The following is a 19,606-nucleotide window of genomic DNA, read 5'->3' on the forward strand; positions in this document are numbered from 1 at the left end:
TGCTTCTTTCTTCAAAAGCACTGGATGAAAAAAGTGTGATCCAGGATGATCATTATTCTTTATTTTTCACACACAGTAGTAACCCAGCACAAATGTTATCATCATATATTTTTATAAGTTATTCCATTAAGATTGTATTTTCTTATTTTTCATAATTATCGTGGAACACGTTATAGGATTTAAGTTTAAGGATCATTCGTCACTCAATCAAGACAGCAAGACCGTGAAAAAGATTCAATAAAAAAAGAAAAACAAAGATTGCCTCTCTTTTGTCTCCTCCTTTCACTGTAGCGTGTTTCAGAGCACCTCCTCTTATTCATCCCTCCCACCTCTTATATTCTGGGCCTTCACAATCTGTTGAAGCAGCCTTCGTGTGAGAAAGACAAATAAAATATCTGTAATAACTTAACATCTCAGGATTTAAAAAACTAAAAACAGAATAAATTAAGAAGATTGTTCCCCAATGAAGACACACCTCCATTGTTGTTGTTGTTGTGACATTACTTCTCGGTGAGTGACAGCTGCAGGATCCTCTCCAGCTCGTCCTCTTCCTCCTTCTGCCTCCTGCGACAAAAATAGGAAATAAAGCAGTCAGAACAATGACAGCCCTATAACTTTATAATCATTACTTTATCTTTACCCGGAAAAAAACAATTCTGATAAATTTTCTGATCTTATTCTTTAATATTTTTTAGTTCACGTGATTTTTTTTGTAAAACATTTGAAGGAGTTTGTTCAAAACTACATCATTTTCACGGTCTTGCTGTCTTGATTGAGTGACGAATGATCCTTAAACTTAAATCCTATAACATTTGAAGGAGTTTGTTTGCAGGCTCATTCATGCCTATTCTAAAAATAAAAACACTGCAACTAACAGGTGATGGGTTATTATACTGACTTAGTATTTAGCTCCTCTGTAATTCATTTGGAGAAGCAAAAGCCTTTGTTTCAGAGCATCACAAAGGCTTCACTAAACAGACACACAAGAACAGACGTGCTAAATATCCTGGATTACAGCAGGTACATAAATAGTATATCTGGGGGAGAGTTCCCTGTAAATACCGTAATCTCAATATTCCTGAATTCAACCCAGGTCACAGATTACAGCAGGGAAGGAAACACTATCCTTGAAAGTCGAGGTGAAGTAGTCAGATTATTTCGTCAAGCAGCCAAGGCATCAAACGTCACTAATCCAGGGACTACTCCCACAACCTCGTCTGAACCATGTATTTATTGTACCATCTTGGTATGAAAAGGTGCACAACTAGTGAAAATATTCTCACACCCACTGTGCCAACAACAGTTTGAGATGGAAGAGGAGACGAACTCTCTGTTGAAATTGGAGGGAGACAAAAAAAGAATGTCTTTATTCTAATTTTCCATTTCTAAAGCCAGGCAGCAGGTGGTGCAGGTGTGTGGGTGTCCTTCCTCCGGGTGCGCTGGCTTCCTCCCACAGTCCAAAGACATGCAGGTCAGTTTGTGAACGACCGTCTGTCAGCATACGCATTAGCCCCGGGATAGACTGGCGAGCTGTCCAGGGTTTACTTTGTCTCGGGTAAGCTAATGCGGGCCAGATTGTTCCCAACCGCCTCACCTGTCAATCTCGTCCTGCTCCCGGCACGACATCTCCATTGCGATACGCAGCTGCTCGTCGAAGCTCGATGTCACACCGAAGTGTCCCGACAGCCGCGGATCGGTCACTGCGCTGTAGGAGAGCGGGGAGTTGGCGATGGGGGTGGGGTCAGACACGGGGGAGACAGCAGCAAGCTGGCCGGGGTCGGCCGTGTCTTCGTCCTCTCTGCTGCCCAGTGAGATGGTCAGAGACTCCTGGATCGCCCTGAGACAAGAAAGAGATTAAGATAAAGACCGAAGTGCTATTAAACAAAGAGAGATATCTTAACAGGGAAGCTAAGCTGCTGGGCTTCATTACAGGACGTCTGGGAGTCGCTGCTCCCGAGAGAAGGTGGAAAGAAAAAGCTAATCACCGAACTCTATTTAGAGACGTTTAATTAAATTACTTCAGAAGCCAGAGGTTTCCCTCATTCAGAAGGAATTATGAATAGACACAAGTTAAATCTCATGATGGTTCTACAGTAGCAATTTTTTATTTATTTTTAATTGTCTGGGGTGAACTGAATTGAGTTGATAGAATAAGCTGCCTGGATGACAGCCTCCAGCTCTTATTTTTGATAATCTTTGTTCATAAAGTACAAAATCTAGGGGGAAAGAAATCTAAGAAAAGGCGTATCAATATATACGTGCATCTCTGTTTGTGCGCTTGACATTGAATTACAAAATTCATGGATGCTATATTGCTAAATGCTTGATAAATAAGTGATACACAGTGTTCACCAGTTTGAACAGCGTGAACCTGCCTGTAAAGGAAACGAGAGTCTGAAGCTCAGCTCACCTCTCCAGCTGAGTGTCTTCCTCGAACAGCGGAGACTGGGGCACCGGGCGGCTGTTGGTCAGGGCCTCCCATATGGTCACCTAAAAACCCCACATTAAGGTGTTAAACAACTGGCTTTAGATGTAAAAAGTAAATAATCAATTCCCACATAGGACGCATAGCTCTAAAACTATACATCTTTGACTCTGACCTGGTCACTCTCTGTGCCGGCGTCCAGCAGGCTCTGCTGGATGGCGAACTGCAGTAGGTTGTCATCCTCGTCCCTCATTGGCTCGCTGCGGCCTGGACCGAGGGTGGTGTAGTCTGCGGGGGGCTCAAACACCGAGGGGTCCACCTCACACTGGAAGGGAGGTGAAGCTTGACCTGGGTGAAGTAGAGTTACAACATTACTGTACGTGCAAGTAAAAAGTTTGTCATTCCAAAAAAATGACTCTCAAGCCTGTGCTCCGTGCTGGAAACAACACCACAGCGCCTTACATTTTGAAAAAGGTGCAATGTCCTCATAACTAGCTTATATTTACCAGCTTCTTCGGAGCCCTCTGGTGTGTGAACCGTCACAGAGCTGACCGGCTCGTCGCAGCCACACAGGTTACTGAAAGTCACTCTGGCATTCAACACGTGAAACAGGGGAATCTCTGGGGGAGTGAGAGTTTGAGAGATTTAAATGGCTGATTATTCCAGGAACACCAGTGGGAATGAAAACACACAGTAAGAATCATGGACGTCGAGGTGGGTGATGGCAAACAGAAAAAGCCTGAACCACGCATAGAAGCGACGCCAGAATAAAGCTTATATTGAGCGACAGCTGAAGTACAGAACTACAGTAGTAGAGAATCGAATAAACTCAAGACATCCATCTAGCTCCACAAAAGGAATTGACCCTCACAGTGTGACCTCACATACCCACCTATCTTGACAGGGAAGCCTGGCGGCAGGCGCAGGGTGATGAAGTCACGCAGCTTGGCAAAGTGGGCGTTGGAGATGGCCATGAGGTCGATGATGGGCGTCACCTGCTCGGCCAGGGAGAGGGGGTGACTCTCACTCAACCACAGTGTCGCCTTAAACCTGGAGAGGACACCGAGACAGAGAAGAGAGTTTTGAGTGAACTGGTCCACAATGAAAGCTTCAAGTGCTGCTGAACTTCAGCGCTTCCACGGCTGCATCGTACCTCTGGACTTTGCTGGTAAGCTCGACGGGACGTCCGATGTCCCGGCCGTTCAGGTTGAACTCCGGGTTGAAGTACTCCTCAGCTGTGATGGCTGTGGGGTTGTGAGGACTGGCACACTGGGACACATTACTCTGACAGAAACCCAGAGAGAGTTATAAGTGACGGTGTTCATCAAAGAAAGCTGTGGGTGGCGTGCATGTGGATGTGATGCAAAAGGTAATGTGGAGACTCTTACCCCATTGTGGGCTGTATGTTGTTCAGCAATCCCCAGGAAGGACTGCAGAGGAGTCTTTGAGCCTGAGTGGGAATAATGTAGGGAGATCATCATCAATCTGCTCTGTTGTTTGCTCCACAAAGAAGGCAAGGGACACACCTGGAGCCAAAGGAGCACTGTCATACACGGACGAGAACAGAACTTTGTGCTACCTCGTCACCTATTGATAGTTTATATCTCAGTTTTCACAACTTAATCTTTTAAATTTAGGCTCAGATTTATCTGCGGTTGTTCTCTGGCCCAATAACAATAATTTTAACACGATGTTCCTTCTCCATTTCTACACTTCTAAGAGCACAACAAGGACTTAGTGTGTGTGTAATTTGTGAATGTGTGTGTGTGTAATCACCTTTGCTCCTGGACTTATCCTGGTCTGACAGATGCTCTGTCCTTGACCGAGTCACCAGCTCCACATTGGTGGCACTGTAAACCTGGACACACAAAAAGACAAAATACTCTTCAACAAACTTTTTTTTTTTTTTTTTTAACACTTTGTTAATTTCTGGTCCCAAAACTGTACTAAACTCACTTCCAAATGGCCTAAACTATGTGTTTCAGTCATAGTACACTCGGTTGGCTCAGCGATCACTTACCTTCGCTTCGTACCCGCTGACCGCCTCACTCTTCTCAGAACGCCAACCCCAGATTCCCGACTTGTTCCTAAACAAGGAAAGAGATATAGTTAGGGCTCACGGCACAGAGGTTATCAGTATTTGTTGATTGTTAATCGTTAAGACGAAATGCATGCATGTGTGCACATAACAAATCAAGCGGGATCTCGATGAAATGCTTCTAGCTTGTAGATCTGTACGCAGCATGCGCTGATTACCGTTCGAAGGCAATGTTTCGTGTGTTGAGGTGCGTGGAGACGATGGGCGATGTGATTCTCTGGGCTGTGTTCTCCTGCGATGGCTGCATGGCTGCCAGGAGGGAGGGCGCATCACGGGGAGACAACACCAGTGGCTCTGTGTACACCACCTGCTTCTCATGGTCCACCTCCATCACCACGGCACCTTCATCTGAGAGGAGCACACAAAAGTCAAGTTTTCATGACAAAATCCTCCATCAACCTCAGCTGTTAAAGGGAGCACACACACCTCCGCCCTTGAAGATATAGCTGCGTCGTCCTTTCAGCCAGGTCATGTGTTCGAAGCCCAGGAGGGTGGTGTCCACACGGAGGCACGAGCCACTCTTCCACACTCTGTAGACGTCACTGGGACACACCTTCGACACCAAGGGCACTGAGACGAGGACCGAGGAAGAGGAGGAGCAGTTTAGAAACAAGAGGCAAAAAGAAAAGGGGAAACCAAACGGGGAACGGGAGACGTAGAGTGAAGAAAAAGCAGATTTACATAGTGGGTTGCAATGTTGTCTGGAAATCTACAAAAGTGCTCTTGAGTCTGGTCTCGAGACCAATCTCGATCTCAAAGTACGACACCAAAGGAGAATGACACTAAAGTTTTCAGGTGCAAAAAAATATAATTAACTGTTTATTTGATAATCTTCTGCAGATTAGAGAAGGCAAAGTAATCCAAACACAAGAGACCACATTACATTATTGAGCAGTCCTGTTGAATACATTACAGATAACACTGTAGGAAGGGGATCAGTCACTTGTAGTGGGTTCCAGTTTGAAATTAACCTGCCCCGTCTTGAGTGATGTTTCAAACTGACTGACACTGCTGCTGGGGGAGCTGTCCGTCTACTGTGGTGCTGAAACTGACCTCTGTGAAAACACATTAAAGAAACACGCTCACCCCAGCTGGTGAACTCCCACTTCATCTCCACATAGAAGTCCTGCGCCTGGAAGAGACCAAGAAAATGTTTTTTTGTGTACACCATCTTATATTTGTTTCACCTGGGTTCAGTCAAGCTTGAGACTTGTGGACATGTTGGGAACATACGGGGACCATAATAAATTTAAAAAAAAGATGCACTTTGTACAAATATTTAACAAAGCTTTAAGGTGTGGTTGATGTTTCGCCCCGTGCAACAGGTTGAGGCCACTGTGCAGCAAACGTACCTGTCTTAGTTTGCTGAGCAGCTCTGGGATGCCCGCCAATCTCTCAGTGGCACGTTTGTAGTCTCTGTACTGAAGCACCAGCTGAACCAGCTCAGGGTCCCCGGTGCTCACCGCCTCCTGCAAGACTGAAACATACATCCACATGAAATGCCACTAAGTGTTTCTTATTCCCTCTGCAGCCACAGCAAGAAGCACTTACTGGTCCAGCCCTGTGCGTTATTGTATGTCGTGTCCGCAGAGTGCCTGAGCAGCACCCGGGCTGCCTCCAGGTGGCCCAGACACACGGCCAGCTCCAGCGGGGTGCGCCCTCTCGGATCTAGGCGCTCCACATCCTGCTGCAGAAAGCAAACACAGGAGCAAGCATGAGCGCAATGCAGTGCGACCTGCCAAATGCATCTGTACAACACATCAACCGCCCAGTTGTACAAATATAAAGCCTCCTTGCTTACCTCTTTCCTCTGCAGCTCTCGATCGAGCTCCAGGTACTGATTGTTCCACACCAGGAGATGCAGAGAAAACGCTTCTTCGGCCATGGTTGTCGTCCGCTTGACAGTTTTAACAGGAGTAAAGCTATGTTTGCAATATGACTTCTGCAGCGACACCACAGCAGACTGTAGCAGCGAGTTCAGCGCTGCTCGGCACACCTGGTTAGCTAGCTAGCTAGCTAGCTACGTAAACTGCAGAAAATGGGTAAACGTTGAATGTGTTTCACTGGGAAACCCTGTCGCTGAGCAAATATATCCAATAAGCTAACGTTGGACAGCAAACAAAGTAGAATACTGTCTGTTCCTGTTTAAATTAGTGGGCTGAGTTAGCTCGGCTAACTCAGCCCACTAATTTGATGTAGTTAACTAACAGCTAGCTGAGCTAACGTTAGCTAACTGGCTAATAACATTGTTTTCTGCTCCTCTTGGCTCCTGCTTTCCATTATTCACGAAGTCAAACAACTATGTCAGCCGGACAAGAGAGCACCTCTAAAGTCCGTTCATTTTCCAACACGATGGATTATGTTCTTAAATTAAAATATATATTTATATATGGGTGAAATCGCCGGCTGATAAAGTTAGCTAGCTATCCCGCTGTTCCAGCAGCCACCCCCGGTTACTCGCAGGGTTGTTGCGGGTGTGTCAAAAATGAACAGAGATCGGCCTTTATTCCAGTTCCACATCCAGGTCACTCGAGCATCCGATGTGTTGGAGGAGACAGCTGCTGCCGATCACACTCAGCCCGGCTAACGATCACCAAACCAGACCACATCTGTCAAAGTCCGCCCGTGCTCCTGCGCGATGAGTGTTTACAGCTGCTGCTGCGTTATTTATTCATTTATTCCATCGCTTTATTTTTATGGAGAGAGAAGCTGGGTGGAGCCGATATTTGCTCGGATCCTACAGTGCAAATAGTGTTATTACTGTATGCATCTCGCCCACGTTCAGTGACAATACGACAGTTAACCGTTGTTTATCTTTTTTTTTTATTTTTCTTGAAAAATAACACAAATAACATAAAGTGAAAAATGCTTTTGAAAATAATTACAATGCTACAGGACTCCCGTTTTGATAATCGAAAAGAGGAAAACACATTTACACAAAAGTATATATTTATATACATTTTAAGGTATATGTCCAGGAGGGCGGTCAGGAAGGAGACCGTTGATACAGAACTACTACACTTTAACGGAACAAAGAAATGAGCAACCCCAACCAAAAAAAAATTAAAAAAAAATGGTACATCTCTATATTGAATTGGACAGTCATGGAATTCAGTGAAAATTAGATCCTCACATGTTTCATCCATGAAAATAATAAAGTGTATCAAATAGGAGTGGGGAGCAATTTCATCTAGAATATTAACATTTTGGCTCTAAATGTTGTCTCTGTACAAAAACAAAGCAATAAAAGTTTGGAAATAATAGCACCTGAAGTCTAACGGTTGTTTGAAAATGCACCATTTATCCGACACCTGAACCGTGGCTTACCCCGAACACTCCATGCAACCTGCCCTTTGTTGGGGTGAGGTGTTGCTGCTTTGTCGATTGCCTTCTCACACTGTCTTTTAACCCTTTTATACAACCACATCTACTCGATGTCCATGTACACTTATCAGGTATACCACTAGACTACTGTTGCATCCAAATGCCTTATGCCTTAGCTGAACATACAACTGGTAAACACAGGCCATTCCACTCCCCCACTTTATAAGTCATGTCAAAGATCTGTCACCTTTAGTTGTCTTCAAAAAAATAAATCTCAGCGCATAGTTGTGCATAAAGCAGACGTCAAACTTCTAGACGTGTGCTCTCTTGAATCTGACAAAAAAATAACAATCTATTTAGAGCACCCAAAAGTAGCGGATATTAAATGAGTTGAAATGATAAATCACAAGATAAATACGACTTTATGGGAATCAGCCAAACATAACAATGCAGTTACGCCCCAAAGATGAAACTCAAAAGTCGAACTCAAGGCAGGAGTTTGTGATGAGAGTCAAGATTGGCCGGTACAGAGAATTGATTGCCCATGTTCTCCAACTCCTGGCAAAAAAAAAAAAAAAAAAACGACATTTTGATTTTCCCCACATAAATCCCCAAAAGAACTGAAAAAAATGAGTTATTTTACGGTACCCGGAAAAATGTACCTAATGTTAAAAAAGAAATATTGTTTCAGCTATGACGACCCCTTTCACCAACACCAGTTAAGTGATTAAGCACTCCCAGTTTAGACCCCCCCCCTCCTTTAACGTGATACGGGTGCATGTGAACTTCCCTTCCCGTCTGTGTCCTTTGTGTTACAGAGATTCACTGTTGCCTTTGCACCTCTGCAGTCAGAGGAGGCGGATGCTTAGGAAATCCTCTGGATCAGTTTTTCATCCGACAGGCAGTAGAGTGTGTTGACCGACAGCTCGGAGATGAAGGCCTCACAGGCCTTGCGGGAGACACCTTTACAGCCTCGCAGGTCCAGCAGTGAGATGCAAGAGAGGCGGCGGAGATACTTCAGACTAGTGTCAGTCAGTTTACTGCAACCTAGGGAAGAGAAACACACAGACACATCAATACGAGTGAAATAAAAGTCATGCAAAGTGTGCGCATGTTCTTTCTAAAGAATTAGCGATCCCCATCAAACTCTCACCTCCCAGGTTGAGTTCTGTGAGCGTGTTTCGTGTGGACGAGCCCACTGCGGTCAGCAGGTTGATGGAGTTGTCGGTGAGGCTGTTGCAGTGGGAGAGGTCCAGTTTTGTTAAATGGGGCATGTGGCGGATCACCAGGCGGAGAGTGGAGTCGCTGATGTCCAGGCCTGCTAGTCGCAAACACTGCATGGTCCGAAAATGACTGCGATTGTCACAACCTGGAACCGAGGGGAGGAAGAGAAGGAAAAATAAGCAGAGTTTTTGTGAGAGTTTGATGAGGAAAAGGGCAAAAAAGGGAGTATAATGACAAGAAAGGCAAGGGGTATAAAGTAGGGAAACGTAAGGCTCCTCTTTCCTCACCTGGAGGGGTGACTAGATCCCTGATCTGAGAGTCTTTGACGCCGTCTGCATACCGCAGGTCCAGAGAACGGAGGAGAGGGCAACCAGAGGAGCAGAGAGCTGAAATAGTTAACCAGGAACAACCTGCCACCATCAGATCCTTCAGCCCTGCAACATCAAAAGAGAGATTCAAATTGAGTGTTTAATGTATTTAGGTGTATTTAGGTACATGACTAATTCAGAATTTATCTAAAACTTTCAATACAAAATGCAATACAAATTGTGTGAAGGAGAGAGTGTGTGTGTGTGTGTGTGTGTGTGTGTGCGCGTGTGTGTTTGAGTACCAGGCAGCCGGCCAACAAGCCAGTTGAGCTGTTTTTTAGAGATGTTGGTCCAGGACAGATCCAGCGTGACCGGCTGTCTCTTGATGATGCCGGTGAGGGCCTGAGGGGTAACGGTGCGTTTGATGCTCAGGTCAATCCGTGCCCAAAGCCGCTTGTCTAAACACCTACGAACAAGCACACGCTGATGAAGAACACATCCATTCATAGTTATCCCTTTGCAGAGCGATATGACCTACTGACCCTACACACTCATTTAGATGCAGAAACACGATGTCACTACTGAGTTTAAAATAGAAAAGATATAAAAATAAAGGATGGGGTTTGATCGCATTTTATAAAATTGAAATCCACGTTTCAACATCTGTAAGAATCCAAAGGCAAAAGTAACTAATTCTTGACGGTGATGGCAGAAACACAGGTTCCAAACCTGAACCCACAACCTGAGATGAGATGAGGATGACAAGCCTGCAACCTATACTGTACGTCTTTATTGTTCTTTGCTCATAAAAAAGCGTGAGATAACAGGTTTGATGAAACATTTGTTAGCATCAGAGCTTAACGAACATGGGTATTTTGCGGAGCAGGAACCAGATGCAAAATGGAACCGGCTATTAAAACCCATCCCTAATAAAAACATATCCTCAAAGAGATCTTACCATTTGTACCAGTTTTTGCAGACAGCCATGCAGACGCAGAGATCTGCTCGACTTAAGTAACGGAAGACGGATACCCACACCTCCCTCTCGCAGCCTGGTCCGCTGCCACTGTTCTCCCGGTCGGCCTCGCTCCCTCCTTCCTGCAGGGCGGACAGAGGGATGCGGAGATGGGGAAGCTCAGAGGTCGAAGAAGAGGAGGCGCCATTGCTCAATTTTGCAGGTCTGCTCGGCCTCGTTTTTTTAGAGTCCTCCAGCCTCTCGGGGTGGGACGAGCGAGTGTCCGTGAGTCTACTACGAGTGTGAGGAGGTGTGTGCCTACTGGGGAGTTGATCGGGACAGGGGACACGGCTTCTAATGGGGGGTCTGACGAGGAGTCTGGTCTGGCTGTGTATAGTGGAAGTGGCAGTTTGAGTGGCGATAGCTTCTAATTTGGGGACAATGGCTGACGGGTCGTGTTTGGCTCTGGTTGGCCTTTGGAGTGTCACTTTAAGAAATGAGCCATCTTTGCCCCTTGTTTCACTGTCCTGCTCTGTCTCCTCCTCGTCATCCTCCTCTGCACCGCTTTGGTTGGCCACCTCGCTCGCTTCCTCTTCCCTCTCTTTGGCTGCCCGTCCTCCTCGCCTCGACTGTGGCTGGTTCTCTTTATCCAATCCCCTCCCAATGTTCTGCCCTTTCTCTTCTTCCTCGTCAGCGTCGCTGCTGCTACTGCTGCTGCTGCTGCTGTTGGTGCTGCTGCTGCTGCTGCTGCTGCTGTCCTCGCTCTCCTCCTCCAACTCTTCATGGCTTCTACCACCTCGGATTCCTCTTCCTGCTCCTCCTCCCCGCAGCCTCACCCCTCTCCCCCTCCCTCTGTGGGACTCTCCCTTGGGCTCAAGTGCCAGGCCGAGGGAAGACTGCTGCTGGAAGGAACCAGTCCCTCCTGGAGAGCTGTGGTAGGAGGAGCCACTGGTCCAGGAGGAGCCCCGGCCTCGGCCCTGAGATAGTCTGCTGGTTGGAGAGCGTAGCCGGGACAGCACCCTGGAGCGCAGCAGCCTGGGAGAGCGCTCCAGAGACGACTGCTTCTGTTGGGGGGGGGAACAAAAAGGATGGCTTGTGGTTGAAATGTATCTTTGATAAACAAAATAGTTTATAGCATTATAGTATATAAAATGCAATACGGAACATTACAGAAATAAGTGCTTACCGTTAGGATTTTGCTGCGCTCTAGTTTTATCTGAAGTAAACAGAAAAGGGGCGAGGGGATGAGATAATGTAAAATATAGAGGAACACACAAAGCCAGTTTCAGGGTGACTGCAAGTTTCATCATGGAAACACTATCTTACATTCTTCTTCAGTGACAAAATCAGAAGAAGAAATTAGGGCTCTCTGTGTATTTCCTAATCTTGGGCCAGCTGAATTTTAAAGGCATCAAACTCTTTGAGGCTTCTAAAACTGAAAGGAAACCTTAAGAACTAGAGTACCGCTATTCAAAGAAGAATTTGGAAATGCAGACGTGCTGAATTATCCATATGCTTTACACCAACTTATTTACCCCATGAAGCAGAAAAAATGTCACTACTTGCTTTTGATCATTAAAATTGGAAAATTCAACAAAGTCATCCAAGTCCACCTTACCCTCTTCTTAAGTCTGAGCTCCAGTGCATTTGCTCTTTTGCGGTTCTGTTGATGCTGCAGTAGAAGTTTCTGAGAAGGTGGTGGAGCTGTGGATCGGGATGAGGATCTGCTCAGTCTCCCTCGTCTCACCCCTTCACCTACACCGATGCCTTCCCGGTAGGCCAGCTTGGACGGTGGCAAGGAGGTGGAGCCCTCCGACTCTCCGCTTTCCTCATCGCTGGAAGACTGGTGTGGGACGGTCGGGAGGAGAGGGTTGGTGGAGTTAAAGAAGAGAGGGTGTCGTGTTAATTTGAGTATAGACATCAACCATATGGCGTTTTAGAGATTGAATGAATTGAGAAGGAAGAGAGAGACAGAGGGAGAGCGATAGGATACGTACCTCCAAGTCTTTGCCTTGGTAACATTTGGGACATTCCCAGCAGCTGGGCAAATCTTTATTGATCTTCCCTTCACCGGGTTCCTGAAACAGCAATTCAACATCTACATATGCAGTTTCGTAGGCAGCAAAACAAACCATGCAATAATTAGGTAATGTATTCAGTTTATAGCTTTCACTAGGTCTGAAGTTGATTACCTTAATGCATTGATGATGGACAATCTGCGAGCAGACGGAGCACTCCATGAGTGAGTAAGTGCTCGGATTTGATTCGTCCAACTCTCCTTCTCCACATATGGCACAGCGCGCTGTGTTCGGTAAGGCAGGCTGGCGGAAGGAACAAACGGTATTTACACCAGAGGTACAATAATACGGACAGATGGGCAGCATTATTTGGTTCTACACATACAAAGCCAATGATGGGTACGAGACTCACCATCAGACACCGTCTCATGATGCAGCCCTTCTTCATGCGTCCAGGGCCACCGAACTTCCTCATGTCGTGGCAGAACTGGCAGGTGCCGCACTCCTTCCTGCAGCAGGCGCCGCAGCGCTTACACCTCACCCGTCGGCGCCTCAGGGCCGAGATGGAGGAGCGCTTGGTGGGCCTCTGACCCAGAGGCTTGTGGATGGTGGGGCCCAAGCGAGGACGGTAAATGACAGGGGGAGGGGGAGTGGGGGGCTGGTACCATGACGGCTGTATAAGGGACATCAGCAGGAAAGGCGAAGGAAAGTCCGGTTAGAGTCGTGTACAGTACGAGGACTTGTTTGATGTTGGTGACGAGTTTGCATGCCTGGTTATGGACGTTAAGTATATATCCAAGCTTGCTGGACGTGTGTAGAAATGTGCTCTCTACTCACCCTTTCGGGCCACTTGACAATGGGCTCTCCAGTGTAGGACAACTTGGGGTTATCATTGGAATGCTCTTTCAGAAGAGTCTAGACAAGTAGACAAGAGAAAAGAAGTAGGAAGACAAAAAAAAAAACCATCATGTATATCTGGACTTCTACCCTGGCACAGAACCCTAAAAGCAGTAGCAGCCAGTGTGAGCTCATTGTGAGATGCACAAGGAACTTAGGCCCACCCTCATGTCTTGGATCAGGGCTGCAGCATCCATGATGCCTGCAGGAACACACTTCTTCTGGTCCGGCAGCTCCTCCAGCTTCCCTAAGAGGTTCCACAGTCCCTCAAGCTCAAAGGGAGTCAGCATGTGCTGAGGTGTGGCAACTTCAGCCGTCTCCTCTTTTTCCACATCTTCTTCCTTGATTATGACCTCCTTGATTTCAGTGTCACTGTCAACTCCATTAGAGGTGCCATTCTTGGGTTGATCATTGGTTTCAAGGTCAGCTTGTGTAAGTCCTGAAAAGATGACGGATTAATTTATACGTCTGTGTAAAGAATAGACAAATACAAGTGAGGACGGCCATGTTTTCTTGCATCCATTCGTCCTCACCTATGCCTAGGGAGTATTTCTGGAACTCGGGAGTGAGGTGGGAGACGTTGGTCTGACAGTAGAGGTATCTCTCCAGGACGTACCAGCACATCTCAAAGTAGAACGGGTAGCGGAACTTTGCTGGCACCTAGAGGACGAGGACAGAAATTAGAAAAACTTGGGTTAATATTTTTTGCATCTTCCAAGTTTCGTCAAATACCACAGAGAGAAAATGAAATGTATACTATGTTGCTTGAAGTGAATTACTTTATACACAAACGCATACATTCTGCTTCTTCAAACTGCTCTTAAGCAGCTGAAGCATTTGCCAAAACTTTGTTGTGGTTTGCACTTCTGCTTTAGGAGAAGTGAGATAGGATGTAGCTGCAGTGGCTAGAGTCCGGATACACCTGCTGGATTATTTTAGCCCAGCCGGCTGTCTGAGCAACGACAGCGTTTGACAACACAAACAACTTGTGTTTTAGTTAAATTCAGAAGAAATCTTCGCGTCGTGATATTTGCTGGAGAGTCTGATTTTGTGTTATTGCATAAGTCTAACTGTCCGGTCCTTGCACCAAAGAAGTGGGAGACATGCATGGTATTAGGATACCGCAAACCTCATTATGCGACTACTCAGTAGCAACAAACATACAGACCTTATTTGGTGGATTGGGTATAAACCACGACATGATCAAACAACAGTAAAAACTGTTTCCATGCGAGTGTCATTCTAAAATTCAGTGTTTTCACTATCACTTAAATTAATTCCACTTAATTACTTTACAACCGCAGTAAGAGGTACTTACTCACGTACTAATGAGTTCTACTCAGTGAGATATACAGATATGGTCTTGGTATCGGATTGTTACTCTATCGGCAGATACTCCGAGTTTCCAAATTGGTATATTAGAGAAATAAAAAAAAAAATATCGGTGCATCGCTAGCTTTATGGCTGTGAACAATTGTTAACATTAAAGCCACTGTTTACTACTTATTTATAATACTTGCTGCTCTTTTCTTTTTTACCATGAACCTTGTTTGCACTGTCCACTTTGCTGCTGTTATCCTGTAAATTTCCCCACTGTGGGACGAATAAAAGGATTATCTTATCTTATGTTGCTGAGAAATGATTCTGTGCTTTTCTGTTATGAGTTTCTCCACAGAATGAGACTCGGCATAATCACAAAATCTGAAGCAATCATCAATGTGTGTCAGGAGGACGGTGAAATATCAACATGCTCACCCGTGTGCGATCCTCAATGCTGTAGATGTTGAGCTGCATGGGGATGTTAAAGCTGTGGAGGAAATTTCCCCCAAACACCAGCGTGTCCTCCGGTGTGTACACGGCATGGATCCACCCTACAACACACAGGACGCAGGAAGCTCAAGATATGTAGTGGTCAAGTGTGGCTTTTATATGTATGGTGTCACTGCCTTTATTACAGGAACATACCTGATGGGATTATGAAGGTGTTGCCTTGCTTGAGCTCGATCCTCTGACAGTCGTAACACTTGTCCCCCAAGAAGATGTCCCCTTGCTTTCCTGATAAAACCCAGTTCTCGTACATCTCCAGGTTCGGTGGTGTGGGTGGAATCAGCCAGAACACCTGCAGGGATCCCGTGTGAAAGTCACGTTGATGGTCTGAGGTCAACAAATACTTAAAGATGCATCCATGGCACTAATGTTTATATGCAGGACGTTAAGAGAAAGTTAAAAGGCAAGATGGAGTGTTAGTCCACATTGACATTTAGTTGTATTCTAATAGCATGAGTGAAAACTACAGCTGTCCCTCCTTCCAACTAAAACTTTCCACTGGGTCACTACAGGCAGCCAAAAACTTCAAAAAGAAGGGTTCTCGTGTGGCGTGACACGCAGACCGACCTTTCCTCCTCGCAGGATGTGGTACCACACTGAAGTGCCTCCAAAGTCAATGTGGAAATCTGTGAAGCAGCCCTGCACACTCATGAGACAGTACCTACGAGGAGTGAGGGAAGGACAGAAAACACAACGCAGATTTAAGATTATAGAAAAGGATAAAGGCATTAAGAGACTTTGAATTGGATTATATCACTGTTGGAGATGTGATCGGTATTGTATCTTATCTATACGATAGCAAATGTTACACGTTTGTGAGAGCTCTGGTTTACTCACTTCTGTACTTTGGGATAATGCATGTCTATGATGGCATTAGTGGAGTCTCTCTGTCTCTCCTTGAGATGGCGGGGCCACATGTTGTCCACCCAGTCAATCAGGTCCACCTGAAGAAAATACATACATTCAAAATGTCTGCACCAAACTCCAGTTTCTGATGACAGACACCACTTTCTGTATGTAGACAAATAGTTACTTCCCTGGAACCTAGACAGAGATTAATAGCCATCAAAGTAGCAAACAAATTATGATGATAACTATCCCGTCTTCCTTATCTGCCTAAAGTGTGATTTTCTGAGTGTTCAAAATGTTTGTGACTTACCGATAGGCGTAAATAAGAGTTATAAAATAACATTATCAATGTGCATATCTGCATTCTCACCGACGCCGGACGTTTGACCAGATTCTCCAGCCTGGTGTGGCTGAACTCCAGACTGATGACGTTGTAAAGTTTCTCTCTTTCAGACGGGGGCGTTTCGTAGTAGCGTCGCCACTGAGCCATCGACATCTCGATTCCCTTCTGGGTGTTCACGTCCATCACGTCCACAATGCGTCGACTACCTGTAAGAGGATTGAAAGTGGTTCAACTACTGTGACCACTGTCCTAAAATATACTCGACACTCATTGGCATTGTGTGTAATACACGTTATTTGTAATAGAAATGCCAAGCAACTATAGCCCGACCGATACTGGTATTTGGAGGCCGATATTGATATATTTATAAAGAAAATCATGTTTTTACATGAACAAACAATCAACTTTGGTACAGATCCTTTTTTGTTAATAAATAAATACTGAGATACAGACTGAGCAAGACAATTTACAGTTGAAAGCAGTTCCCTCAAGTTATTTGGAGTACGGTAATATCGTTCTATAAGACTCGCATTTTGTGTAAGTAAAAGTAAGCAAAAGTAAAGCCATTTACACAGAAAGGTCATAAAACAGGAACTTACCAACAAACAACTTGACATCACTCACACTGAAATCAGGGTCTGGCATTCTGCAAGAGAGAGGCAAGTCCATGTAAATGTTTAAATTTATTTTGAATCTCCAGAAAAAAAACCCAGGTTTATTGGCATTTGATTTGAAATGATTTGAAACTAAGCTCCATATATCTCCATATGAGAATCAAAAAAAGAGTAAAAGAATGTGACTGACTGTATGCCAAGGCCATCAGCTCTGTCAAAGATAATGGGGTCCCTGAGCCCCTCCCTCTGGATGTACTCAAATGTGAAATCTAGAAAGGAGACGCACACAGTGACAGTCAGTTATCAAAAAACACATACTTGCATTGGGTAGATAACCAGAGTGATAACAGTAATACTTAAATTAGACAATATGAACTTGCAGAGACACTTGTATCCAATCAACACGGTCTTAAAAATGTGCAGTATCAAGCAATACAGCGTTTAGAACAGTTAGCCGTAGTTGCCTTTACACGGCATCAGATATGTTGAAACCTCTCACCTTTACCCTCCATGTGTTTGACCAAGTCAGACTTAAACCGGACACACTGCAACTTCTCGTCCAGGTCGAACATCCGTTTGCCTTCAATTTCATCATCTGAGATTCCATCGTCCTGGTAGCGCCGCCGCGTCCCTGTACGCTGAGGACAGAAGACCATTTCTGTTAACCTCTACATGAAGCATGAACAATACGTTTTGTGATGAGCAACAGAAAGAGGACAGGACGAGAGGGTTAGAACACACTGGCAGTGAGAATTATGGGATGTCTTATGGTACAAACGATATTTTAGTGCCATGACAAAGCTATCAGACAGCAATGCTGATGTCAAGATCAAACTAAACCATGAAAACAGAACTAGCATCACATCAATGTTTTTTTTACCAAACTACCTTTGGTATGAAAAACTACACGACAAAATGCAAGCACAATCAAAAGTAACAGAGATTCAAATTACCAGGAAACCGTTGCAACATTGCTTAATATATTTTTTTAAACGTTCTTACTGGAATCTAATTGCTAAGATATGAGGTGACACCCACGGGAGCTGTCCCTAATATCTCCGTGCCAAAAAGGGACTAAAATTAGTGCTAAAAGTCATGCTTTCACCTATCACAGTAAATCAATCCCAGCAGATCAGTCAGCCAGATAGTTCACGTGAGAACCAAGCAACACAGCATGACAATAGCAGGGGTTAATCTGCCCCCCCCCCCCCCCCTTTCCCCCCGTCCTGCCATTCACCCTGTGCAGCACTGCTTGGCTAGACAGATGGATAAAGCACAACACCCCCACGCTGACATCTCCCCACCCTCCAAACAATAAATGTGGCATCATCTAAACTCTGATACTCCTCCTTTCATAACTGAGCACTGCACAGTAACTATTACTCTGCAACTGAAAACAACTTAATACTATGAAAGCAATCCATACAGTTGTTTTCAAAAACAGCAATACAAATGACAAAGGGAATAAATTAATTACAATTAAGCAACTATTTATTGGGTGCTTTTATTAAGCTTTTGCTTTCACAAATAGACCTAGACATGTTTGAAATCAACAATGGCCTCATTACATACATATTTATCTTTTACTAGTATTAATAAAATACATCTCAGTAGACACAAATAACTTAACAACCAGGAGGTAAAATGGTTAGGAGGTGAAGCAAGGTCACATCAGATTAGACAGTGAACCTGACCTTCTCTTGAACCCCTTATAGACAGCTTCATTACCTTTATTTGGGGGGCATGCTAAACAGAAACGACCACTGCCATGACATAATGTGCCAAAAAGAAAGTGGGCCATTCCAACCAACTATACTAGTTATACTATGATTTACTGGACTGCTTCGTGTATTTAAAAAGGGCCAACATCACACAATGATGAACTACAGCAAATCCATCACAACACATTGTAACGGTTAGACACAAAACAACTGAAGCAGTTGGTTTCAGTTGACGTTACTCACCAGCCGTTTGCTGTACCGTGTATGAGGGTCCTCCATAATCTCTAGAAGACAAAGTATCGGCAGCAACGTTAAATTACACCAAATAAACAGTCAACCGGTGTTAAAATGTTTCAGTGTGTCAGAAACACACACCTCTCTCTCGGAGTAGAGCCTGACGTTAGCTAGGTAGCCGTGCTAACGTTAGCAAACATTGTTGCCTGAGGTTAGCAACATAACACAAACACATTTACGTTGGACTTGCGTCGCTGTATTAAGACAGACAAGTACCGATAGGAGCTACTACCTTTCAAAATGAATTCCCTGTGACCAGTGAGTCCATTTATGGCCGTTATTTAGCTAGCTGGAGTTGTCGGCTAACGTGAACTAGCTCCGATGGCATCCCTTTCTTAAGTCGTCGGCTAACGCTAGCTAGCTAGCTGACATTAGCCTCGGTACAGTTGTACGCTTCTTTATCGTTACCTCTGCGTATTAACTCCTTTAGCCGTAGTGGTGAAAGTAGTATGTCCCAGCTAGAGCGTCTGCGGTCTCTCAGTAAAGTTTCCCTCCATGTTATGTGATAACAGATGTGTTATATTGTTGTGTTTATTATTGTCCGATAAAGTTAGAACGATTCGACGCTCCGAGCCGCCATTTTCAGCTGGTGAGAAAACACACACACACACACACGAAGGGAAAAAAAAGACGCTCGTGACCCACCCCCTATTTACCTCAACGCTACTAAAGATTAGCATAGGAACACTCCCATTGGACACAACGTGTG

General features: G+C 44.9%; 2 protein-coding genes across 5 annotated transcripts; both read right to left on the bottom strand.

The window, feature by feature from the left end:
- Positions 1 to 39: 39 nt before the first annotated feature.
- On the bottom strand, positions 40 to 7,189 carry ankrd13d (ankyrin repeat domain 13 family, member D). 2 transcript variants are annotated; one of them, XM_076103392.1, is made up of 17 exons: positions 6,325 to 7,189; positions 6,075 to 6,210; positions 5,876 to 6,000; positions 5,610 to 5,655; positions 4,950 to 5,093; positions 4,682 to 4,871; positions 4,446 to 4,512; positions 4,202 to 4,283; positions 3,814 to 3,875; positions 3,579 to 3,709; positions 3,318 to 3,475; positions 2,932 to 3,045; positions 2,601 to 2,773; positions 2,411 to 2,490; positions 1,595 to 1,837; positions 476 to 564; positions 40 to 367 (listed from the first exon to the last, which is right to left on the bottom strand). In XM_076103392.1, the coding sequence occupies exons 1-16, from the start codon at positions 6,406 to 6,408 to the stop codon at positions 501 to 503; spliced, it is 1,899 nt and encodes a 632-aa protein (XP_075959507.1). In that variant the 5' UTR covers positions 6,409 to 7,189; the 3' UTR covers positions 40 to 367; positions 476 to 500. The 2 variants fall into 2 exon arrangements, with proteins under 2 accessions (XP_075959507.1, XP_075959505.1); XM_076103390.1 differs by having other exon boundaries at positions 40 to 564.
- A 1,061-nt stretch (positions 7,190 to 8,250) lies between these two features.
- kdm2ab (lysine (K)-specific demethylase 2Ab) lies at positions 8,251 to 19,505 on the bottom strand. 3 transcript variants are annotated; one of them, XM_076103389.1, is made up of 24 exons: positions 19,306 to 19,505; positions 18,847 to 18,887; positions 17,382 to 17,520; positions 17,073 to 17,151; positions 16,868 to 16,914; positions 16,296 to 16,474; positions 15,914 to 16,020; positions 15,644 to 15,737; positions 15,215 to 15,368; positions 15,005 to 15,120; positions 13,783 to 13,909; positions 13,414 to 13,688; positions 13,190 to 13,267; positions 12,765 to 13,025; positions 12,527 to 12,655; positions 12,332 to 12,412; positions 11,953 to 12,177; positions 11,521 to 11,550; positions 10,338 to 11,398; positions 9,682 to 9,845; positions 9,359 to 9,505; positions 9,001 to 9,216; positions 8,688 to 8,894; positions 8,251 to 8,405 (listed from the first exon to the last, which is right to left on the bottom strand). In XM_076103389.1, exons 2-23 carry the CDS (start codon positions 18,880 to 18,882, stop codon positions 8,713 to 8,715), a joined length of 3,927 nt encoding a protein of 1,308 aa, XP_075959504.1. In that variant the 5' UTR covers positions 18,883 to 18,887; positions 19,306 to 19,505; the 3' UTR covers positions 8,251 to 8,405; positions 8,688 to 8,712. The 3 variants fall into 3 exon arrangements, with proteins under 3 accessions (XP_075959504.1, XP_075959502.1, XP_075959503.1); XM_076103387.1 differs by having other exon boundaries at positions 8,251 to 8,894; XM_076103388.1 differs by lacking the exon at positions 19,306 to 19,505 and adding an exon at positions 18,979 to 19,267 and having other exon boundaries at positions 8,251 to 8,894.
- Positions 19,506 to 19,606: the final 101 nt, after the last annotated feature.

Source organism: Anarhichas minor, unplaced genomic scaffold (assembly GCF_050575085.1).
Source record: "Anarhichas minor isolate MPS153535 unplaced genomic scaffold, ASM5057508v1 ptg000028l, whole genome shotgun sequence".
Classification (NCBI taxonomy): domain Eukaryota; kingdom Metazoa; phylum Chordata; class Actinopteri; order Perciformes; family Anarhichadidae; genus Anarhichas; species Anarhichas minor.

Coding starts and splice junctions, on each gene's coding strand:
- ankrd13d (XM_076103392.1), bottom strand. CDS start 6,408: ATGGCCGAAGAAGCGTTTTCTCTGCATCTCCTGGTGTGGAACAATCAG. Junction 6,211..6,324: donor GAGAGCTGCAGAGGAAAGAG/GTAAGCAAGGAG, acceptor TGCTTTCTGCAG/CAGGATGTGGAGCGCCTAGA. Junction 3,710..3,813: donor AACATACAGCCCACAATGGG/GTAAGAGTCTCC, acceptor GGTTTCTGTCAG/AGTAATGTGTCCCAGTGTGC.
- kdm2ab (XM_076103389.1), bottom strand. CDS start 18,882: ATGGAGGACCCTCATACACGGTACAGCAAACGGCTG. Junction 17,521..18,846: donor CACGGTACAGCAAACGGCTG/GTGAGTAACGTC, acceptor TTCTGTCCTCAG/CGTACAGGGACGCGGCGGCG. Junction 17,152..17,381: donor CAAACACATGGAGGGTAAAG/GTGAGAGGTTTC, acceptor TCTCCTTTCTAG/ATTTCACATTTGAGTACATC.